Below are 24,335 nucleotides of genomic sequence, written 5' to 3' on the forward strand. Positions count from 1 at the left end.
TTGCATAACGACATTAACATACCAAGTTATTGTCAAAGTGGTAATTATTGTGTTTTTAAATACAACGTAAGAGTTCCTTTTTCATTATTAAAGCAACCAAATTTCTTTGAAGCAAAGAAATTAACAGCCCTAAATTAAAAATTAAAATTAGCTATAGTCCTATCACTCAGAATAAGTCATTAGTATTTTGGCATATAATTGTGTCTTAGAAATTGACTCTCGGGCTGGAGAGATGGCTCAGAGGTTAAGAGCACTGACTGTTCTTCCAGAGGTCCTGAATTCAATTCCCAGCACCCACATGGTGGCTCACAACCATCTGTAATGAGATCTGGCTCCCTCTTCTATATACATAATAAATAAATAAATTGCCTGGTGGTGGTGGCGCACACCTTTAATCCCAGCACTCGGGAAGCAGAGCCAGGCGGATCTCTGTGAGTTCGAGGCCAGCCTGGTCTACCAAGTGAGTTCCAGGAAAGGCACAAAGCTACACAGAGAAACCCTGTCTCGAAAAACCAAAAATAAATAAATAAATAAATAAATAAATAAATAAATAAATAAATCTTTAAAAAGAAAAAGAAAGAAAGAAATTGACTCTCTGGTTTTAACTCATTCTCTTCTTTCTTTCCTGACTTTCCAGATAAAATCTTGCCCTGGAGAGTGTATTCAGCTTACCAACCTGACATTACTGTTGAGGCGTCTCTTTTTCTTCATGACCCCACCCCATCAGGCAAGAATATTGTCTGTGTCAGTGTCTTCAATCACTTGTGAGAATGGAGTTTAGATCCCTCCCTGTTTAAATGTAGTGTGACTGGAACATAAATTAACATTGATGCTTTGGTAATTGATTTTAGGTCAGTGGAGATTTTGATGTCCCTGTTTCAGCTTAACAGATAAAATCTGATTCAGTTTTCCTGTAATACCTTCTTCTCCTTTTTTTGTTTCCCCATGTCTTTAAGATATTTGTGGGCAGTGAGATAGCTCTGTGCCTTTATTCCATTTATTAATTTTCTTATGCCTTTAATGATGCATCTTAGTATTTAAGGAAAAGTTAAAGGTATGATAAGCCTCAGTTGCTTGCTGTTGTGAAGTCAACAAGATTTGCCACAATTGAGGACATTCCTGTCTCTGGGGCTTGAGTAGCCTTGTGCAGTCTGGTAGATGGATACCATTGGAACTCCCATAGCAGGGTTTTTGTTTGTGTTTAAAAACAAGTGTCTGGACTCTGACCTATAAATGCAGTGGTGGGTGTGAATAAGGCTCAGCAATTTGCTTTTGTTGTTAAGCACTTAACGTGATTCTGACAAGGAGTTGAGCTTGGAATCCACTAGATACACAAAAGAAATTTGCCCGTAAAGCCTTTGGCTTTGGCTTGAATCCTGAGTTATATCAGTGACGCAGCATTAACACACATCAGAATGGAGATGTTTTACTAAAAGCTGACACATGCTAAGATGTGTTTCTGTTTCCATGGGAATAACAGTTGAATATGTATTATAACTCAGCACTCTTATTTTAGTTGTTACCTGATTGAAGGAAAAGTAATGTACCTTATTTAAACATACTAATAATTGTGTGTTATAGTTTCACTTCTGTTGCTGTGATAAAACACTGACAGAAAGCAACTTTAAGGAAGAGAGAATTGATTTGGCTGAAATTCCAGGTAAATTCCTCCCTCGTTGCAGGGAGGTCAAGGCAGGAAATTCAGACCGCTAGTCATATCACATCTGTAGCCAAGAACAAAGAGAAACGAATGCATCCATGCTCTCTTGCTTGTGCCTAGTGTAGTTTCTCCACTCTTCTCACAGTTCAGGACTCCCTGCTTAGGGAATGGTGCCTTCCACAGTAGGCTGCGTCTTCCTATATCAGTAACTTCATTACGACAACCTCCACAGGCAAACCCAATGTAAACAGTTCCATATTGAGACTCTCTGCCCAGCTAATTCTAGATTGTGTTAAGTTGCAGTTAGAGGTAACCATCACGTTGTGCTACTATTTTTATGTAAGGTAAAAATTACTACATTTTCATTTTAAGCCCACAGGTGTATTTCCCTTCTTAGTGGAATCTATATTTTCTACAGTTTCCTTATCCTCCACTCTTCTCCAACTGTCAGCCCTTTAAATCTTTAAATCTTTAAAGTGATGTTTTAACCTCAGGATAGAGTCTGGAACTCTGAAGTGATCAGTTTTGGTAACACCTTTTTAAAAAAATTTTTACTGCATAGGACATTATTATATGTCATTTATTTTTTGAAAGGGGACCCATTTGTTGATTTATTTAACCTTATTATAAGGAAGAATGGTTTCTCCAGTCAACCAAATCATGGCTTTCTTGATGCACTTTAGTTTTCTGCTGAAGTTGTTTGTTATAATTGACACTCAGCTCTTGAAGAATCCTTTTTCTTGTAGGCTCTGTCACAGCAGATGACCACAGTCTCACGCTTGTTTTGTCAGCTACATATACAAATAGATAATAGGAAGGTCTGGCACTATCAAGTGTCATGTTGTATTGCTTTGGGCTTAGAAGGGATTTTTGTTTAGCTTTTGATGTATGACAAGTTTTCCTATATTTAGTGAAGTTTAAATATTATAAATTGAATTGTCTCATTTGTTTAAAAATATACTAGTATTCTTCTTAGGTTCTACAAATTTAGCAATTAAATACACTATTATTTTTCTAATCTAACATTTGAACTAGTGTTTGAAATTTTAGTTCCTATTTTTGAGTCTTCTTGACATCTGCATTTTAACAGAACAGTATTGTGTTTCTGTTAACGCAATAAGCACTTTGGTGTGGTGATATTGTGTTCCCCAAAATATTGTGCATTCTAATAAATTTATCTGGGGTCAGAGGACAGAACAGCCACTAGATAGACATAAAGACCAGAAAATGGTAGCATACACGCCTTTAATCCTATCACTTGGGAGGCAGAGATCCATGCGGATCTCTGTGAGTATAAAGCCACACTGGAAACAGCTAGGCATGGTGACTCACACCTTTAATACCAGGAAGTGAGCCTTTAATCCCAGGAAGTGATGGCAGAAAGCAGAAAGGTATATAAGACTGAGGACCAGGAACTAGAGCTGGTTAAGCTTTTAGGTTTTTGAGCAGCACAGTTCAGCAGAGAGGCATCCAATCTGAGGAAACAGGATCAGCTGAGGAATTGGTAAGGTGAGGTGGCTGTGGCTTGTTCTGTCTCTCTGATCATTCAGCGTTCACCCCAATACCTGGCTCTGGATTTGTTTTTGTTAATAAGACTCTTTAAGAAAATTCATGCTACACTTTGGATTATATTTCAGGGAAGAATGGATTTAACAATCATATCATTGTTTTGTTTTGTTTTGTAGCTTCCTTTTGGAAGACTAATTTAGTATGTCCTCTAAGGCAGAGCAGAGCCAGCTAATCATTTGAAAACTGGACCTATGATCTTGGCTTCATGTTCTCAAATGCAGTAAGCTAAGCTAAAAGCCAGGAGAGTGGTGAATTAACCTTGCCATATCTGGAATATTAGTTTGACTTAACTGTATAAGGTGATGAGTACTTGGAAGATAGCAAGTAGATCTATTGGGTAGAAAGAAGATAAAATATCTGATGTGAATAATAATGAAATACATTATTTAACACTCCTTAGTGAATTTTGTATCATGCTTCATTTAAGTATGATTTTTCATTTTGGAAACAAATACAGTAGCAACAAAAATAATCATGTTCATTTATGTTATGTTGGTCTGGTACCCTGTACTGTGCATTTATGAAGCAGATTTTAAAATTTTTTGTTGGTTGAGACAAGATCTCAGTATGTGACCCTGGCTGCCCTGGGTCACTATGTAGACTAGGGCGACCTGAAACTTGTAGAGATACTTATGCCTCTGTCTCCTGAATGTTGGAGTTGTATAGACCACCACACCTGGCATAAGTGTTGAAGTTAATATTCATTTCTTGTATGTCCAGTCATCCATTAGTCTGAAGTTGCTCATTTTATTCTCAACTTATTTCAGGTGGAATTTATCCGGAGATTTTCTCCAAAAGAAGCTGACAACTTGCCTCTGTGGCAGTGTATTTCTTTCCAGTCATTGTCTGCTGATCTTAGGAAACAAGCTGCGTGTGAAGTGATCAGAGTATGCACAGCACAGTGCATAAAATGGTTGAGCAGCAGTCATACTTTGTCAGAACTTGACTATCTGGTGAGATAGTTTTGATTAATTCAGCAGTTTACTTAGCACTGTTTCAGCTGATAGCTAGTCTCTGAGATGTGCTCTTTCAAAACCTAGCAATATGTACATTATAAAAGGACCTTTGAGAAAATTTTAATTAATGTAAACTGAGCAGGAAGGTTTCCTCTTGGGTAAGACCCAGTTGGAAAACATGACAGCACTTCATTTACTATGAAGTTTTTTGGTAGCACCTATCTGGATGAAGCAGGTATGATTCACTTCCTCCCCCTTAGATAGGATCTTATTACTGCGTAGGCCAGGATAGCTTAGCCTCCTTAGTGCTAGATGACAGGTGTGTACCATTATGGCCAGCTTAGACATGATTCTTTTATTTGACAAAACACAACAGGCATTTTACAGAAAACTGCTCTGAGCCTTTATGTAGCATTCTATTTAATTGTTTCCTCATAAAACAAACAAAAAGTTCATCTGTAAGTAGAAGATACATGATTTTTAAAGATGGACTAGATACAGTACCTGCAGTTGAATTTTCCACTTCAGTCTTCATTTGCTTGTTCATTTACTCACCAAATAAACTTTGAGTGCTCTTATGTAATACGTTTTGTTTTAGTCATTGGGGGATAGCTATAACAGGAAACAAAATTAAGAAACCTCCTAGTCTTATAGATGTATATTCTAGCTAAGCAGTACACAGTATAATAAATACCTCTATGGTAAGTATACAGAAACTTAGCAGGGATAAAGTATACGTTCAAGCACTTGGAATCTTTCTTTTAGTTTTTGATTAGAAGTTGCTCAAGGCATATGTTTCCATACTAAGTTGTTCTTCTGTACTGTTGTAAAGTGGCACTTGACCATACTTATTAAGGTAGTTTAAAACATTTACATAAAATCAAACAAGGCTTTTGTGGCTTTATTTTATTTATTATAGCTAATCATGGATGGGTTAAGTTTGTCATTTGTATTTAATATGCACTAGTTTTTAATTGTTCAGCAAACTTAGTAGACTTCTCAATATGCATTACACTTTTTATAATGAAAATATTTTGGGTGTATTAGGTAGAAGCACTAATTTTCTAAAATTAACTCCTTAAGCTGTGTGCAAAACTTGCTGAATGTATTTATTTGTAAAGGGAAGTAGATTAATTTTGAAAGAGATGGTGTAAGGCAATTCCAACATGGGTGTAGATATTGAAGTATAGGATTCAAGTCAGTGTTACTGATTATTAGATTCTAGTATGGCCTTCTTTCTATACACACCACTTCCAGACTTTAGTACAAGCCAGAAAGAGATCTGAGTTTTTGTATGTAGAATCGAGAATGAATCCAGAAAAGGTTGTTTTCTGTTTCAAATTCTAGACGGTATATTTCTTAAATACTTTGTATATAAAATGTAATGTTTTCTGTAGCATCTCATGGTAAAACACCAAAAATAATAAAAAAATCTAGTAACCTATGCAGATTGCTGTGTGTACAGATGAAAAAAACACAGCTTTCTTTTGATAAATATTTTAAATTAGGCCAACCTTGCTCACCATGTGTTAGATTTTTATTGTTGTGACAGACACAATGACCATAAGCAGCTTGGGGAAGAAAGGGTTTATTTCAGCTTAGAGTCCATTGTGAAGGGACATCAAGGCAGGAACTGAAGTAGAAGCTATGACGGAGCGCCACCTACTGGCTTGCTCCCCATCACTTACTCAGCCTGTTCTCATCCACAGTCAGGACCACCTGCTCATGGGGTGGCATAAACCCCCAGTTGGCCGAGCCCTCCCACACCAGTAACCAATCAAGAAAATGCCCTACACACTTGCTTACAGGTAATCTGATGGAGGCATTCTCTTAATTGAGGTTCCTCTTCCCAGATAATTCTAGCTTTTGTCAAACTGACCAAAACAGAAAAAACAAGAAAAACAGAACAAAAGCCTAGTAAAAGTCAATACTGTTGCTATTTTAAATGAAAAATTCAGTCTAAAAGGAGAACATGCTTTTATGTGCAAAGAAAACTGATCTTAATAATCGTATTAAAATTTTCATATATATTTGTTTTAAAAAGCTGAAAAAGATGGCTTTATCTCTTAGTCATGTGGATTGTCATGAACAGTTGTAAGTAACTCATCCAGTGTTTACAGTTGGGCCCCTGGTCCTTTAGACTAGATTTGTAAACTGACACTTTCTCTTTTCTCCCCTTTAGAACACAGCACTCTCTGCTTTGCTTACCGTATGTAGTTCTGCTGGTGATGCTTTGGATATTAGACAGCAAACTTCAGTTACTGAAGTTGTGAGTCAGCTTTGGGCTTTTATAAACATTCAACAAGTAAGGAAGCTACTCATCATTTCTTTGAAAACTACAGAATATTGACAAGAGAATATTGCAATCTTCCTATAGATTAAATTTCTAATTTCTTGAGGCTATAGGTCAAAGTTGTGATTAGAATTCACCTAATTGTGTTCTCTCTCAGACTTTTGTTATATATGTGTGTGGGGATAAAGGAGTGTATGCATTTTTTTTTTGGGTATGTTTGTGTGTGTGTATCTACGTCTGCTACCCCTTTCCTCCCAAAGTGCTATGGTACAGATGAGCCCTGCCACTCATTTTTTGTGTGGCCCCTGGGGCTCAGGTCCTCATGCTGGCATATCAGGCATTTTACTGACTGAGCCATCTCCTTAGGCCCTTTCGGGCAGACTTTTTGTGTTGTTGTTTGTTTTGTTTTTCTCTAGAGTGTGATATTAATCTTAGACCCTACCATAGAGGCAACCACAGTCCATCTATCTATATTTATGAACTTGTTGGACCCTTTTAAAAATTTTTATCTTTTTTTCCCCCTGTTGGATTGATGTCTGTCATTTTGAGGTTTGGTTTTTTTTTTTTTTTTTTTTTTTTAAATAATTCAGATGGCAAGATAGTGAGTTGACTTTAAAGTGAAAGGGTCTAGTGAGTGGATGTAGCTAATTTGTATTCCTCTTCCCCAGCAAAGCCAGGAAATCAAGTGGTTATTAGGCTAAAATTAGAACATATCCTCTACCTATGGTTGTAAACTTAAGTTTCTTATTTTAAAGATTTAAACATTTTAAGTACAATGTTTCCTCTAACTGAGCATGTGACCTCTGGCAACCAGTGGAAGCTGAGAGGAAAAACACAAACTCTGGAGAAGTAATAGAAATTATTTTGCAGATAGTGGCTCTTAGACGTTCAGGTTTCCTGGAAGTCAAACCCCAGGGCTTCCTGTGTGCTCTACCACTGAGCTACAACCTAGACCTGGAGAAAGACTAGGTTTCATGATCCATTTTTATGGTCATGTTATCAAGAGGCTGCCACTGATGTTTACATAGCACGTAGTGCCATTCAGCATCACTGTCCTGGGATGTGCCTCATATCAGTATGACATAAACACTATGAAGAGGCTGCCACTGATGTTTACATGGCACTTAGTGCCATTCAGCATCACTGTCCTGGGATGTGCCTCACATCAGTATGACATAAACACTATGAAGAGGTAGAATTTGACCAACACCAATGGATATACAAGTTTTTCAGTGGCCGACAGTGGTAATTAGACCCTTTAAATCATCTTTTTGAATGATGGCTCCTCTGTTCCTAGCCATGTGATCTTGAGCAAATAACTTTCTTCACCCTGTTTTGTTATTATTACAGTGGACACCAAAAAACAAACAAAATGGGTATGGTATTATCTACCACTTAGTTGTTATAAAGCATATAGGTGAGGTAGTAATTATAAATCACAGATTGACTGGTATATAATAAATGCTTAGTAAAATACTATTGTAGCTATTCTCATGTATCTTAGTTAGGCTTGCTGTTGTGATAAAACACCATGACCAAAGGCAACTTGAGGAGAATAGGGTTTATCTTACATCTTATAGTCCACCATCCAGGAGAGTCAGGGGCAGGAACTAATGCAGACCCCATGGAGGAGTGATGTTTACTGATTTGCTCCTATGGCTTGCTCAACCTATTTTCTTAGAACACCCAGAACCACCTGCCCAGGGGTGGCACTGCCCACATAAGAGCTGGGCCCTCGCATATCAATAATTAATCAAGAAAATGCCCTACAGTTTGTCTACAGGCAGTCTGATAGAGGTGTTTTTTAAATTGAGGTTCTTCCCAAATAACTCTAGCTTGTGTCATATTGATGAAAAACTAACTCTTACATCACATAATTGAAAATTCTCACCAAAATTACTTTGTTTCTTTTCAAGGTAATCAGTCAACCCTATGTTCAACAGGCATTTAGCCTTTTACTTCAACTACTGGCATTTTTCATCCAAACTGTAGATCCACAGCTGATAAGTCAGGTAATAACAGCGACCAAGTTGGTTCTTTGCTTGTTTGTGAATCTGCAGTGATTTATTTGGTTTACTTGTAACTCCTTTAATCCTTTGTCCCTCTTCCTTCCTTCTGCCCATCTGTCCTTCTTTCCTTCCGTCTGTCTTATGGAGCCCAGACTGGCCTCCGACTCATTATGTAGCAGAGGATGCCCTTCAACTTCTTGTCCTTTATCTTAGAAGCATGGGGCACCACACCAAGTGTGTATGCAGTGCCGGAATTGAATCTAGGGCTTTGTGCATGCCTGGCATGCACTCTACCAACTGAGCTCCATCTCCAGCCTTTGTAATCCTTTCCTTGTCAACTGACTGTGTCAGCTTGTGTTCATCAAGGTTGTAACCTAGTGTCTTTCTAGCTTCTGTTAGTGTTCTTGTTGTTGATTCAGCCTCCATCTGTTCTCTGTCACCTTTAGGCTTTATGCTTTGCTGTTACGTAGTCAGAATTTTGTGTGGCACAACCCAGGAAATAGCCTGCCAGACTGCCCAGGAAATAACCAAGTTAGGAGTCCTGGTGTTGTGCTGAACTCTGCATTTATTGCACTTGCAAAGGTACTGTCAACAGCTAGCTTTGAGATTATGCAACATTGCCTTGTCTTTGTTTCCTTTAAAGAGTTAAATTGTTTCCAAAAACTGGTTCTGCTGTATTTCTTCTTTGGACCCCAGCTTACCTGGCTGGGCATAGGCAGCTTTACTGTCTGGAGTATCTCTAAGGTGGTGCTTCTGAGGCAACAAAACATGGGAGTGCCTTCCTTTTATCTGAAGTGACTGAGAGCTTTGGAATGAGTCCATATTGGACAGGGTCAGGAAGGAAAAAAAAAAAAAAAACAAACAGTAGAAATAACTTCTTATTTAGGGTATGAAAGAGGTGGAATCTGTCATCATATATGATGGACTGGAACAAAATGAACTAAAAGTGATAAAGATTGGTTTCAGGCAACTCTTGTTAACTGTATATATATAAAGAAATTAGCTTAGCAAGCAAATACTAATTATGTGTAATGTGGACTATTGTAAAGAAAGAATGTGGTAAAACAAATACTTGAATGCAGTAATGCTTGAATTTGCTGACTGAAATTTCTAAGGTTCATGTTGAAAAATTAAATAGGATAATTTTTTTAAATTTATTTATTATGTATACAGAAGAGGGCGCCAGATCTCATTACAGATGGTTGTGAGCCACCATATGGTTGCTGGGAATTGAACTCAGGACCTCTGGAAGAACAGTAGGTGCTCTTAACCTCTGAGCCATCTCTCCAGCCCTAAATAGGATAATTTTAAGAAGTGCTTAGTTTTAAAAAGCTTTAAGCAACTAAAGTCTACACTTGTAATATAACTGTTCAAATAGGGCTTGTGTCCTTTGTAGATTTCACTTTTGTCCCTTTCCTTTATCAGGAGCTGACTAAGCTCTCTTGATTTAATTCACTTTACTATTTTTAACCTAAGAGCAATGAATAACTTTTTACATTTTTAAAGATTGTTAAATATATATTAGTTTTATATGATATTTGTCATATGTAATATCCATAACTATATTTATATGCAACACATAATGTGTTGCCTATAAAGCCTAAATTTACTGTTTGGATTTTTTATAGAACAAGTTTGCAAATCATTGCTTTAAATAATGAACTTCTTTCAGAACTTCTTTCAGTAGAATTGAAAATGCAAAATGCTTAGTTGGCACACATTTTTGGTACACAGATGGTAATATAAATTTGTCTCTATGGTCAGTCAGATAAGCTGGGGTTTAAAGAAGGAATTCAGCAGTACCAGTCTTTGAAAACAGTCTTATTTTTTTCAAGGAAACAGAGGATCACCCTTAAGTTCATGGTGGCAGTGTTCTGTAACCTCATAGCTAGCTGCTGACAGTGCCTTTTAAAGTACTGTATGAATACAGAAGTTCAGCACACCACCAGGACTCCTAATTTTGGCTATTTCCTGGGCAGTTAACCACCACACAAAATTCTGATTGCTTATTAGCAAAGCACATGAGTTGGAGGTAAGAGACTATGGTGAGAAGAAATATTAACTATTTACCCGATGTTCTTCCTCAGCTTCCACAGTTGAGGCTTTGTAGACAGGCTGTTTGAATTTTGTCTTCTTTCCCTTCCCCACACAACTACACCTTGGTAGCAGCTCTTCTTACAACTGCTCTGTGTTTTTACCTCATCAGGTAGTAACTTTACTGACCTCATTACTTAAATTAGAGCCTCCCGACCATGTCTCTCTGGCAGCGCTGGATTTCATATCTTCTCTGGGCAGACTTTTTATACCTCAGGCTATCCAGGTAATACACTCTTTAACAAAAACACAAAATCTAAAAGCGATCTCTGTACTAACTAGGAAAATTTTAAGCTTTTGATTTTTGTTTGGTTGTTTTTGAGACAGAGTCTCATACTCTAGCCTAGCCTGGCATAGAACCTGAGGCAGGTCCCTTGCTTCAGCCTCCTTAAGTGCTGGAACTGTGGTGTGAACCACACTGAGTATAGGTTTTTGATTTCTAAAATCTTGTGCATTTACTAACAAAGTTGCGGAAAAAGAAATACTTCCTGATGAGGAAGGGTCATTGTCAAAATAGAGTACATTTTAAGTCATTTTCTTTAAAAAAAAAAAAAAAATGAGTTGGCATTTAAATAATTTATCAAGTTGCCTACTGTGTTCTGAGATAGTCTGTTGTGTCCCAGTATCTGAAGGAAGAAAGCACTCGTGTCTTATAGGCAATAGTGTCCAGTGAGGAAATTGGTAATTAGTTATTGTGCAGGTAGATTCATGAAACAGCATTGATTTTTAGAGACAGTATTTTAACAATATTGTAAAATATGTGTAGCTGACAAGTGTGTATTTTGCTTCCAAAATTATATTCTGGTGGCCTGGGGAAAGACTACTACCAAATTTTAAGACCTTCTGACAAAATTAGATTCTCTTAATTTGGGAGCTTTGTCTTACTATTGTAATAAAATCCCAGTGTTTCTAGATTCTTGGCTTTGTTTTACCTTCAAAGAGATTATAAAATGCTCTCTGGTGAGAACCTTTTCAAGGTGCAAGATGGACTGTATTTCAGTACATATGGATAAAAATCCTTGAAACAAAGTTGAATTCCCCAAGTTTTCTTTTACTTCTTCACAAGAAAATGACACAAATTCATCTGTTTCCTTCATGTAAACTTGTGTCTCATGAGATAAATATAGATGGTGGCAGCTTCCTTCTTTTTTGACAGAAATACCAACTTACATTTGAGCTGTCATCCTTTTTTTGGAAACGGCCTCAACATGTAGCCCAGGGGGTTTCAAATTTGCAATCCTGTTTTAGCCTCCAGAATGCTGAGATTACAGACATGTACTCTTTATTATAAAATAAGTTTATTCTAGAGTGCTGTTTTGTTCTTGCAGATCTAGGTGCTGCTTAGCTGTAGAACCCATACATCAAATGCTTTGTTGTCAGAATAGCAGTACCTTATGGACCTGGCCGGATAAGGGCAGGTCCTGAAGAGATGGGAGATTCATGAGCATGTGCAACACTCACAGCTGTAAGACAGGTTCAAATAAGTACATGCTGGGAGTGTAATAACTTAACCGCAGTCTCAGTCCGCTGAAGCACTTGACAACAAAGTCGTGATATATGTAGTGTAGTAAGTGGTGGTGAGTGCTATGGGAGAAAGTAAAGCAGAAAGGGAGGGACACAATATGAGGGGTAGTTCCGAATGGGGACAAGAAAAGGAAGCCCTTACTAGGGTGACAGGTAAGTATAAATCTGAAAGGGAAGGAGAATGCTATGTTGTTTCTCTGGAAAACTTCTGAGCAGGGTATAAAGAACAAGTGCAAAGCCTCATAGATAGGAACATGTCTGATTACTCAGGGCGTCTAGTATAGCATTGGGCAGTGTTGCTTTGCTGATCTTGTAAACATCTGGTTTTACGCTGGAGGAAATTGGAAGTTATTAGAAGGATTTGAGCAAGGAATAGAGAACATAATGTGTCCCAGAAGTTGACAGTATCCTGTATTGAAGATGTTTTTTCTCCAACAAGGTTTGGTTCTTTTTGTAGGACAAAGTGCTGCCCAACCTGTCTTGTATTTTTGCTTTACTGTTAGCCAGCAAGAATTGGCTGCTAGAGCAACATACGTTGGAGGCATTTACTCAGTTTGCTGAGGTAAGCCCAGTTTATCATATTGATCTCTGTGATATATGTAGTGTATTTCTAATATTCTAAAACATTTAAAAATATTGAGCTACTTATATATCTCAGTTGTAAAATTTTCTGCTGAGGAGATATTAATCATATGTTTACAAAGCCTCATTATAAGATCTAAAGAAATGTAGTGTCTTTTCCCAAGGTTCTCTGATTAGCAAGGATTAAGCATTTGGAGTCAACTGCCTGCCTAAGACACTGTCTGCAGCAGTGCTGGGAGAACTTCTCCTTTGGAATTGCTTCTGCTCTGACCCATTGCTGTGCAGTCATGCCTTCGGTTTAAGAGTGACTCAAGTAATTAAACCTTGCAGCACCCTGTGTAGAGAAGCCAAAATTACATAAGGCTCTGCAGAACTCTGAGAACCTTGGGTACTACTTTCTTTTAAAATGAGTTTTCAGTTAAGGTAGTTTAAAAACTCATTGGCTCCACAAGTAGCTGAACTATGAGTGATCTGTCTTGTTTACTGATATTTTAATAGGGAACAAATCACGAGGAGATAGTTCCACAGTGTCTCAATTCTGAAGAAATCAAGAACAAAGTTGTAGCCTTTTTGGAGAAGGTATTTATTACTTATGTATCAAGTCCATGTTTTATTCTTTATCATATATTTTTGAATTGTCTTCTGATAATTACCTTAGCTTCAACATTTTCTTCTTGGTATTGGGGTTTGAACCAGGGCTTTGCATGTGCTAGACAAGTGCTTTACTCTACTGAGCTACAACCCCAGCCTTAAACTATTTAGTGTTCTGCACCGTGCTAATACAGATAGGGTAAGTAAGCATACCTAATCCAGAGTACTCCAAAATCTGAAACTTTTGAGCCACCAACATGAGGAAAAAACATAGAAAATACCTTGCAGTGAATCCTTATTTCATGCATAAAATTACTAAAAATATTATATAAAATTACCTCAGGGATGGTATATGTTCATACTTGGTGTCTGTTCCCACAGTATCTGATTGTTTATGAAAGAAATCTGAAGCATTTTTGTATAAATGTAAAGGGAACCACAACTTGTATGAATCGGTTAAGAGTGTATATCAGAGAAGTAAATGACTTTAAGTCACTGTACCCATAAGATATAAATAACCTTGGCAACAAGATGAAAAAGTATAGATCTCTAACATTGTTGATTATAATTGACTACACATGATTACAAGTCCTAGCATTATGGTTTTTACTATGTTTTAGTATGATTTCAGAATTGTTTCTAATATACAGAGACAGACTTTATTTTTGTAGATAGGATCTCACTGTGTAGCCCTGGCTGGCTTTGATCTCAGAGATCCTCCTGCCTCTGCCTCCTGAGTGCTAGAATTAAGGGTGTGTAAAGTGGTGTTTCTACAGTTGAGTACAGTCAAAAGCTTTTAAGTATAGGGATCCAATATATACTCTGGTATTATGATGTAAAGGGGTAATTGATATACTAATAAGCATACCTGTCAAACCAGAGACTTAGAATACTAGGAAATGTAAATTATACTTAAGCACATATTTAATTGGGTTCTGTATTTTATAAATTACTTACTTGAGTTGTTACTAAACATTATAAATATGTATATGTGTTACAATTAGTACATGTGTAAAAGTAACTGTTTTACCAGCATCACAGCCTGTACAGTAAGTTGAATGTTAGCATACTTTAGTTGGAGAGACAACTCCCAATTCTTCTGTAGTGAAGAACCTTCTAAGGCACTCTAACAACACTCTGGTTCTTAACCTGTGGGTCAAGACCCTCCCAACACAGGGTTACATATCACATATCCTGCATATCAGATATTTACATTGTGATTCATAACAGTAGCAAAATTATAGTTAATGAAGTAGCAACGAAATAATTCTATGGTTGGGGGGTCACATGAGGCACTGTATTAAAGTTGGCAGCATTAGGAAGGGTGGGAACATTGTTCTAAGGGGATTGTGTTCAGGTTATACTAAAAGATAAGTCTACCTAACCTAGAATTTGCCTGGTCACAGGTTTAGCCAGAATGGTTTAACACTCAGCACTTACAGACATGTACATAAAGTAGTCAGTTTCTTCTAAATCTCACTAGATACCAAGTGGTATGAGAATGCTAATGTGTCAGTGGTTTTTGATGATCTTTACAGACAGGACTTGTAGATGAAACTGAAGCTGCCATAGTGGACCATGTGAAACAGGAGAAAGGCACTTTCTGGGAACTCGCTGCTAAGGTGACTACTGTAGGAGAAGCAAATGGGTTGGCTCTACAGGTATGGGCTGCTTTTCAGTATGGTTAGTGGTCAAACAATGGAACGTCTGCCCCATTACTGATAAAACAAACTAGTTTGACTCTTGTTTTCATGCTGAATATCAAGTACAATCTAGACACATAAAATTCCCATTTTTATGGTAGTTGCACATCAAAAACAAAACCATACATTTTTCCTGAAGTGTTACCAACACAGGCAAGAACTACAAAAAAATAGTTGTAAACATTATACCAAATATACTCTTTATTATTGGAAGTTACATATTGTACCAATGATGACATAAATGCATTTTCTGACTCACAGATATCAATCAGCACGTTTAGTTCATCTCTTGTCTCCTCCTCAAGCCAGCCTCATAATTACCTTTCTCTATTATTACATGTACCTATTGATTGGCAGAAATTTGACACTACTACATAATTCAAAATTGTGTTTTCAACACAAGTATAATATAATTTGGAACTTCAGGCACTAGTAATTTGGGTTTTTTTTTGTTTGTTTTTTCTTTTAAGATGTAGCTGTAAGCCTGAAATATATAAAGTTCAATATTAGTCAGTTATGTTCATAAGCCCTGTGAATTTAAATTGTGACACCCCTTTGGAAAACTGATTATTAGATATGTCTGGGTCTCAGTCTCTCTTGCTCCTCCCTGTGCAAGATGTCTTGAGCCTTAGTTTTCCTCAGCTGGCCCCAAAAGCATGTTGAAAACTAGTTCTCACCATTTACAAACTTAATATTAGGAAAATCACATTTTATTTCTCTTAATGGTGTTTTTAAAGACTACTCATTGATAGTTGTTGGGCAAGACAGCATTTGTCACTGGGGACCTAGCATAGGAGAGTTCTTCTGGACTGCCACACACAATTAGGATTGGGTATTACTACAGATGGGGAGGGTGCCCTTTGTGACGCCAGGATTACAGTTTCTCTTGAATTATTTCTAGAATGAGTATTATGGCATTACTGGTTTCATGCTTTCCTTATTTTCCAGCCTTGTACAAAAAGAGCCCGGCATGAGTTGCCCTTCGAAGAAGAGTATAGGTTAGCATTTCAAGCAGCAGCAGGGGCTTTGGAGACAACGGAGATGTTACTCCAGCAGGCCCCCGCTCCAGACTGGCTGCTAGTGGAACTGGAGGCACTGCAAGGAAAGATTGAGAAGCTAAAATGCTGTGTACCTGAGGGTATATGAACGGACTCTCTTGGTCGACAGAACTGAGTCTTTATCAGCTGCCTTGCCTGGCTGTTTTGTAAATGAAATTACGAATGTAAATTATGTTTGTACATTTTCATTGCACATATAAAACTTTTATAAATGTGAAAATAATCTTTATTTGACATAGAGAACAAGAGGGGGGGGATATTTCTCATTGAGAACTTTGGTACAGTGTAATACAGGTGAAACAGTAACTGCCTAGGTCCAAAGGAGGGACCTTCTTTTACTCAGATGATAAACTGTAAACAAATAAATAAGCTGCTTAAAGAACCTTAGCAGTTTGAAGTTATAATTTACAGCTAGAGTCTTTTTTTCAGTAAGTCATTATTTCACAATAGAGCTTTTTACTTTTAAAGAAATGGCACAAAATTAAGCTTACCAGCTTGAATTTTTTATTTTCTTTACTTCCAGAATTGTCCTGGAAAAAGCACTTCTTAGCTACTTACTTTGCATGGGAACTGGCCTCGGTCAAGTGCACACAGGCTCTTCTTCCTAGAATCCGGCACTGAGCTTTCTGCCACCCAGGGCTTAGTCAGCAACTGGAGGTTGGTCTCAGCTTGAGTTGGCACAGACTGCAAAAAGAGCTTCTGGTACGGGGAACACAAGCTGCTTTGGGGTTTTACATCCATGCAGCTTGCTCTGAGGTATTACTTCTTTTCTTTTAGAATTATTCCTGAAGTTTAAGCTCTTCCTCATAGTCACCAGTTGTTATCTTCCCAGCTCAGCTCTTCTTCTTCCCAGCCTTCTGCCTCTCCCTGCAACAGAACACACCAGCTATCTGAAGTAGGCAGATTATATACACCAAGCATTCAAAAATGACCCATTTGTTTATGTCAGAAGAGACTGCTTCACAATAAGATAAAACTAACCAAAGTTAAAGCGAGATTGTGTTGGTTGTAATGTTACATCCCATACCCAGTGGAAAATAACTGTGCAGTCCAGTAAAATCGGTCAGATTCTTTTCCCAAGTCAAGGAGTTACTCATGCGCAGGCCAGGCATGGCCAAGGACAGCCATACACAAGGCACAACACAAACGATTTAAAATGAGATTTCTTTTAAAGATTTATTTTTATTTGATGTGTATGCATTTCTATGCACCACTTGTGTGCCTGGTGCCTGTAGAGGTCAGAGAGTGATTGAACCTCCTGGAACAGGAGTGGCAGACAGTTATGAGGCATCATGAGGGAATCAAACCTGGGTCCTCTAGAAGAATAGCCAGTACTGCTAACCACAGAGTCATCTCTCAAACCAAGATTTTAGTTTGTTAATTTGATTTTTTGAACAGTTTTGAACCAGGAACTTTGTAGATGACAATACTGTGTCATGTCAATAGGTTGGACATGCCTGAGGGATTAGTCCCTTTTTTTTTTTTTTTTTTGCAGCACCATGAAAATAAACCATTTCTAGGAACTGGCATTGTTGATTCTAGGTTTAATTTGATCATTTTAACCAGCTGTGTATATTACCTTCATGAGAAAACTACTTGTTTATTGTTAACTAGGACATGCAAGGAAACCCTGACTAGCACATTTGGTACAAAGAATAAACTCACCTCAGTCATTTCTGTTGCAGCAAATTTTGAGGAAAACTGCATCACTGGTGAGATGTTATCCTTGTCAGGGACCATCACTTCTGTCCTCAGTTCAGGGAAAATAAGCAAAGTACCTGAAGGCTTAATTTCTGGGATCATATCTGCAAACCAGTCCAACTCAGGATCTTGTACTGGCTTCTTTTTGACTTGTATGGTAAACTCTTCTCCTAAACCAAGTTCTGACCGAACCTTAAGTGGTCGTTCTTGGGCTCCATCTGGTGGTTTGACTTCCCCACGCTGTATATGATTGGTCTTTGAGGAAGGACTAGATTTCAAAGGCTTCGACTCCTGAGTGAGAGGAAGCAAAGCTGCAGGAGGCTTCTGCTCCCCTGAGGTAACAGACATGGCAGCAGAGGTTCCAGCCACTGTGTTTCCTTCAGTACCAAAGCTAGATGACTCACAGTCGTCCCAGGACGACTCCTCTGTGTTCAGATTCGTGTGCCGGGACTCTGCTACATCACAGGGTTCTTGGGGCCGTATGTGAATATTGGCAGTTTGGTGTTCAGGCTCCTCAGGCTCACTCCAGTCAGGCCACTCCTCAGGCTTACTACTAGAACCTGCTGGGAAGTTTCCATTGTCCTCTGAAGTGTTTTTCACATCTGAGATTCCATTCATAGGGAGTTTAATAGAGTGAGAAAACTGATCACCTATGGGCACATGCAAGAATTAGTCTCATAAAATGTTAAGAGCAAGCAAATAAGTAGAGGTCTAATTATTTAGAAATATCCATGCACACTAGCAAAAGTTAGGCAAACAAAGATGCCATATAAAATCTCCAAATACATGTAACTCAAGCGTAGCATGTCATAAATAACTAATTGTTAGACCTTTGACTAAATATCCAAACACTCATTGGCGTAAGTCTCTGTAAATAAGTACAGATGCATTCTTACCCTTGAGGTTGTAATTACATCTAAAAATGTGTGCTCAAGTAAGTTTTAAAAAATTATTCACTGTGGAGGTCTCCCCCGCTACATTCTGGGTGCATGAATGCCATAGTGCAGGTATGGAGGCAAAGGACAATCATGCATTTGGTTCTACTTTATGTGGGTTCCCAAAATTGAACTTGGGTTATTAGCTTTTCACAAGTGCTTTTACTTCCTGAGTCATCTTCCCAGTCCATTTTATTTTTTCAAAGATTCATTGTTAATTATGTGTTTGTCTGTGGGGGGGGGGGGTATACACAGGTGAGTGCAGTGCCCACAGAGGACAGAAGCATTGGATGTCCTGGAGCTGGAGTTAGAGGCCAGTGCTGGGAACTGAACTTGTGTCTCTTGCAAGAGTAATTTGTTCTTTGAACTGCTGAGCCATCTTTCCGGCCCCCAAATAAGTCTGAAACAGATTTTCTCAAATGTCATCAAAGTGCTAAGAAATCTAGGCTTACTCTGTCTGCTACCACTTCCCCAAACTTATTTACACAACATTTTTCACTATATCTTCAGAACTCATTTTTGGTACATTATGATGCAGAAGACATAAAAATACCGAAGTATCTGATAAAAAATGAATTCAAGTAATGTTAACTCATTATGTGGAAAGGTTAGGTATATAACCAATAGTTTGGAGAGGTAAAAAGAGAAGCATAGAGGAACTCCAAAGTGCACTTGATTTTCAAAATTTAAGCTTAATATTCTCAGGAATAGATTGAAGCAACGGGAAGCTCAGTTAAAATTCTTACCTGTTTGTAAAAGAGTACTGTAACACTCTTCCTGTATGTGCTTCTTGCTGTTGATGGGCATGTTGCCAGAAAACAGCCATTTAGGGAATGCATTAGAAGAGGGGTTCTCCAAGACTTGTGAGATCTGACTCTGCTGGCTGCAGACAACATGCATGGGAGAACCTGAAGAAAGGGAAGGAAGCGGATAGACTTACTGATCTAGCACTTGATTGGTGAGCAACAGTCAAGGGAAATGGGTCTCTGTAGCACTGATAAAAGAACATCAACTATTTGACCAAAACCTATTATTAAATGGGTTGCCTAGCTCTGAAGGTTTAAGACAGGTTATATTGAGAGCCTCTGGTAGCAAAAGGCCATGGGAGTATACAGCAGATGACAACTAATGTTCAGAAGGTCAACCTATCAGAACCAAGGGAAACCACCCAGGGCATTTTGGAGTTACTGCTTTTTGAATGAATTGGCTGTTTCTTATTGTAAACTTCTTGTGCAATAATAGCTTCCCTTTACCCATGCATTTTCACAAAATGTATATATGTAATCTCATAATTACATCTCTGTCATATGGGCACATATATCTGTGGATGACCAGGAAAATGGCTTTTCATTTAGCTGTCTCAATTTTGATATATAGAAAATATACTAGGATATGCTTCATAGCCAGATCCATTGTCCCATGAGACTGTAGACCCTTAAAGCTTGCTTTGTTCCCTCTGCTCGGACTAACACAGAAAATAATAATCGCTCCTCAGTCTAACACAAACTGCATGCATTTAGCTCATTTTTACATCAGAGCAAGTTCAAACTATACTAAAGGTAAGTTTAAAACTTTCCAAAGTTGGAGTTGTAGGTGTCTCACCAAGGATACTAACACAAAGCACCCTAAGAAAAGCCTGCCAATTCTTCACTTGCCAAGTCTGCTGATAAAAAGCTATGTCTCAGAGTTTGTTGCACTGGGCACTGCGCCCCCTCCTGAGACCTTGGAACCTTGCTTTACCATGGTAATGGCTCTGCTCCTTATCTATTCTAGGAATGTGCTATATGACCTTGAGGGTTTTGAAACTTTTCTCAGGATTGCAAGGAGTCTCCTGTTAGAAATATGGGAAATCAGGGAAGAGAAGGATGAGAGGTGAAAAGACACTGTAGACTTAGACAACAAAGAGATCAGGGAATTAACTTAGAACAATAAAGTGAATGGACTGAAAGAGCTTGGTGTATGCAGATTCATTTGATATCCCTCAGATTAGAATCCCGCTGCTTTTAAGCATCTTCCAGACTCTGGGAGAAATCTCCTCGGGGCAGGTACCCAGGGGGCATTTGATAAGGTTGGGTCCACTGAATCTGTGGTGATGGGACACAACTATGAAGCATTACATAGATAAAATCTTTAGGAAACCTTGGTAAGTTACAGTCCTTAAAATCTAAGACCTTGATTCTAACTTTTAAGAATAAAAGGCTAGTAAGAGTACAAGCCGAACAAACAATATTAATGACTTAATACCACAAAACTATATATTGAAAATAATTAAAATAACTTATGCTATGGATATTTGACCTTGAGTGAGGAAAGTAGCTGTCTTTAATAGTTTACCAGAAAGCTTATATTCAAGACTGGATATTGATCAGAAAGATTTAGTAAAATTACAGCTGAATATTTCCCCTACCTTAAAGCTAGGGTAAGGGGAGTCAACTGTCATTATAAGGCTTCAGCTCTCTATAGCACCTCTCTCTTCTTCACCCTCAGCCCTCAGGGCCTAGCACTACAAGCCAAAGAACTGCACGAGAGAGACCAGAATTTTGTAATGAAATCATGGTCATATTCAATATTCAAGGTCATACAAAGTAGCAAAAAGGCAATGACATTGTTGATACAAAATTCTCGTTCTACCTCCCACATAGAGTACAGTGAGATTTCCTGAAGTATGCAAAAACAGCTTTTACCCAAAGTCCAACAAAGTCAAAAGAACTTAAGTATTAAAAAGAACAACAGTCTTTAATAGTCCCGACTAAAATTCAAATATACCGTCTGACCCACATAGTCTCCTGAGACTATCTTATAGCAGTGGAACCCCACATAAGAAAGATGCATGTGTAAGGGTATTTATGGTACTACAGTTTATACACTGGTCAAAAGTCTAGCAGTGGATACAACAGCTATGGCTATAAATAATTGAATTGGATTCAGGGAAGTATTAGGTGTAAAAGTGAGGTAGGTTTTTATGTATTGGCCTGGAAACACATCTTTAATATGCAATACATGAAAATAAGCTTTAGACTTGTGCACAGCATCATTAAATATAATCTTATAAAAAACACATATGTTAAGTATGTAAAAAAAAAATCTGTGTCCCTTTGTGGGCTTACAAAAAAAGGATTCCTACTGAACCATTAAAGGTCACCTTGTACCCACTATGAGGAATTTGAAAAGGGAAACATAACTTTCCTCATGTTTCTTGACCTCAACATAAAACCTGTATCATCATCATAAAAACCTAATAAAATAATGTTTAATCTTACCTTCAGGGGAAAGGTCACTAGTTTTGGTAAAACTTGGAGCAGTGCGCTTAAAGATCTTGGTTCTTTCTCCTCCCACCACCACTTCTGGTCCAAGCAGAGATACCAGCACCGCCAGGCTACGAAGAGTAATTGCCACAATGGAATTGCTGGTATCACGAAGGCCCAGTAATACCTAGGAGCAGAACTAGTGATGAGTATAGACAACCACTATCTTTCTCTCCTGGAAAGGAGCAACTGGCCTACAGCCATAGTCCTTCTTTAAATGAATGATATTTTCCTGAACATTTCTAAGTCAGCAGTTTTCCAACTAACTATGGGAAAGAAACAATACTTTGCCCTCCCAATATATCATGGCTTGCCACCCCTACCTCCTGACTCCTAAATAGCCAAATTATGAGCCAGCCCCAGAGCAAAGGCTCCATGAAAATGGGTGTGGACTGCCTGAAACAACTGCCCAACAACATATACTAAGTACTGCTTCTGGGAGTATCAAGGCTTGTATGCAGGCCCTCGGAAGCAGCTGCACCTTGATTTCACACTTTAGTTCTCCAGAGCTCCTGATAAATTTTTGTCATTTTGATCCATGCCACTGTGATAATTTTTTTTTTTTTTTTTTGAGATGGTTTCTTTGTGTAACAGCCATAGCTGTCCTGGAACTTGGTCTGTAGACCAGGCTAGCCTTGAACTCTGAGATCTGCATGCCACTGCCTCCTGAGTGCTGGGATTAAAAGTGTGCACTACCACACCCAGCTCTGATAATTTATGACATAAAAAATGATTACAAACCTTGGTTGAGCAAATCCTAACATTTCCTATGGTGGGTAAACAGGTTGAAAACCACTGATAACAATCTCGTGTTCTCTCCGTGGCAATTACCATAATGTAATTATCATTCCGCAAATGCTAGTGAAGGGCCATGGGTCTGCTTAGGCCTTTTTGTCTTGTCATTCATTTATCTCCAAGAGTAGCAAACAGGATCATAGTTGCTCACAGATTAAGACTAAACATCTTATGTTATTTAATTTGCCAAGAAGACTGGAATGAAAATATAATTTCACCCCTTTATATTCTAGCAACTTTTAAACTCAGCTGCTGTCTCAAGGCTTTCTGAAAACCTTGTCCCTCCTTCATTCCCTGAAGTGGCAGCACTCTGTGCACTCTCATCATCCCACTGCCAGCTTGGTCCTGACCTGTGGCAAGATGACTTTCTTCAGCTGTTCCTGAGTGAAGTGCTCCACGTAGGCTTCAATGTGGGACAGTAACACCATCCTCACATGCTCCTCATGGACCTCAAACAGCTGGAGAAGCACAGGGATCACCCGTGACTGGAACAGTGCTGGCGAGAGCAAGCAAGGAGTCTCTCCTGCATTCTCTACCCCAAATCAGAGGGCACAGACAACAGTCATTCAGTGAAAAGGGTAAAGAACATAATTTGTCAGCTGAGTCCAGAATTTTACACATATCTTATGTAGTTGTCTACAATTGTAAGCCCCGAGCTAAAGGAATTTCTTATGTGGATTCAAAATTACTTGAAGGCTTTACTGTCTCAAGTGCTCTCTGCATCCTGTCTGTTCCTGGTTAGTGGATCAAGTATGATCTTTAAAGAACACTGAGGTGATTCATGGGTTCTCCCTCAAATCCACAGTGAGGATGGAAAGCTATAAGGGAAAATTCAAAACTAAAGTAAATATGTTCAATCCAGAGGTAAAGTGCAAGTCTAAACTGAAATAACTACCCATAGTATCCGTTAGAATGGCACCATTTAAGAAAATGAACTCTGGGGGCGGGCAGAAGAGATGGCTCTTTGGTTAAGAATAATGGCGAATGCAGAGGACCCAGGTTCAGGTCCCAGGACTCATGGTGGCTTACAACCATTCCTTCCTAACTCCAGTTTCAGTGGATCCAGTGCCCTCTTATGTCTTTTATGGGGACCAGGCATGCGTGTAAGGCACATGCCTACAGGTATGTAAAACACTCATACACATAAAACTGAATTTAAAAAAATTAATTAAGAAAATGAATTCTTAAAGCAGGACCCAGCCTAACTCTAAATTCTTTAGTATATTAAAAATGCATTCTCTAATCTGATGTGTTACCATCTAAAGACTATCATCTTGTAAATCTTATAATGTTTCAAAAACCCACAGTTATAAGAAACAAAGTGACCTTGGAGATTTTTAACCTTTTTAACTAAAAATACAACATGGGTTGCTTTCAGTAACTTAGGAAGCACAGGCCTAAGGATCACTGAAAAGATAACCTGAAAACATGCCTTAACCCATTAAAAGTTCATATATGCACCACACTGCATTTGTGTGTGTGTGTGTGTGTGTGTGTAACCGCTTACGGCAGTAAATATGACTCTCCAGGAAGATGTAAGATGTTCCATATTTACCCATG

At 38.3% G+C, this 24,335-nt stretch overlaps 2 protein-coding genes and 1 long non-coding RNA gene across 7 annotated transcripts in view; 2 read left to right on the forward strand and 1 right to left on the reverse strand.

Annotated features, from left to right (window-relative positions):
* Positions 1-16,150, forward strand: part of Firrm (FIGNL1 interacting regulator of recombination and mitosis) — a 42,901-nt gene extending 26,751 nt beyond the window's left edge. For 4 of the 5 annotated variants that reach the window (XM_059280592.1, XM_059280593.1, XM_059280594.1 and 1 more), the window contains 9 exons: positions 638-727; positions 3,997-4,182; positions 6,368-6,490; positions 8,395-8,490; positions 10,694-10,807; positions 12,563-12,667; positions 13,186-13,266; positions 14,817-14,939; positions 15,930-16,150. In XM_059280592.1, coding sequence (XP_059136575.1) covers positions 638-727; positions 3,997-4,182; positions 6,368-6,490; positions 8,395-8,490; positions 10,694-10,807; positions 12,563-12,667; positions 13,186-13,266; positions 14,817-14,939; positions 15,930-16,127 — 1,116 coding nt within the window. In that variant the 3' untranslated portion in view covers positions 16,128-16,150. The remainder of the gene's footprint in view (positions 1-637; positions 728-3,996; positions 4,183-6,367; positions 6,491-8,394; positions 8,491-10,693; positions 10,808-12,562; positions 12,668-13,185; positions 13,267-14,816; positions 14,940-15,929) is intronic. The other variant, XM_059280591.1, reaches the window with a different exon arrangement.
* A 5-nt stretch (positions 16,151-16,155) lies between these two features.
* Positions 16,156-23,837, forward strand: LOC131925299 (uncharacterized). Its single transcript, XR_009383211.1, has 3 exons — positions 16,156-16,696; positions 16,817-16,934; positions 23,076-23,837. It is a non-coding gene; the product is annotated as an uncharacterized LOC131925299 (long non-coding RNA).
* Positions 16,527-24,335, reverse strand: part of Scyl3 (SCY1 like pseudokinase 3) — a 31,222-nt gene continuing 23,413 nt past the window's right edge. Inside the window, exons 10-14 of the mRNA XM_059280595.1 lie at positions 23,126-23,307; positions 21,936-22,107; positions 19,422-19,583; positions 17,705-18,390; positions 16,527-16,906 (exon numbers count right to left, since the gene is read on the reverse strand). Of these exons, the coding sequence (XP_059136578.1) occupies positions 16,850-16,906; positions 17,705-18,390; positions 19,422-19,583; positions 21,936-22,107; positions 23,126-23,307 (1,259 nt within the window). The 3' untranslated portion in view covers positions 16,527-16,849. The remainder of the gene's footprint in view (positions 16,907-17,704; positions 18,391-19,421; positions 19,584-21,935; positions 22,108-23,125; positions 23,308-24,335) is intronic.

The sequence above is a fragment of the Peromyscus eremicus genome, chromosome 15 (genome assembly GCF_949786415.1).
Source record: "Peromyscus eremicus chromosome 15, PerEre_H2_v1, whole genome shotgun sequence".
NCBI lineage: Eukaryota > Metazoa > Chordata > Mammalia > Rodentia > Cricetidae > Peromyscus > Peromyscus eremicus.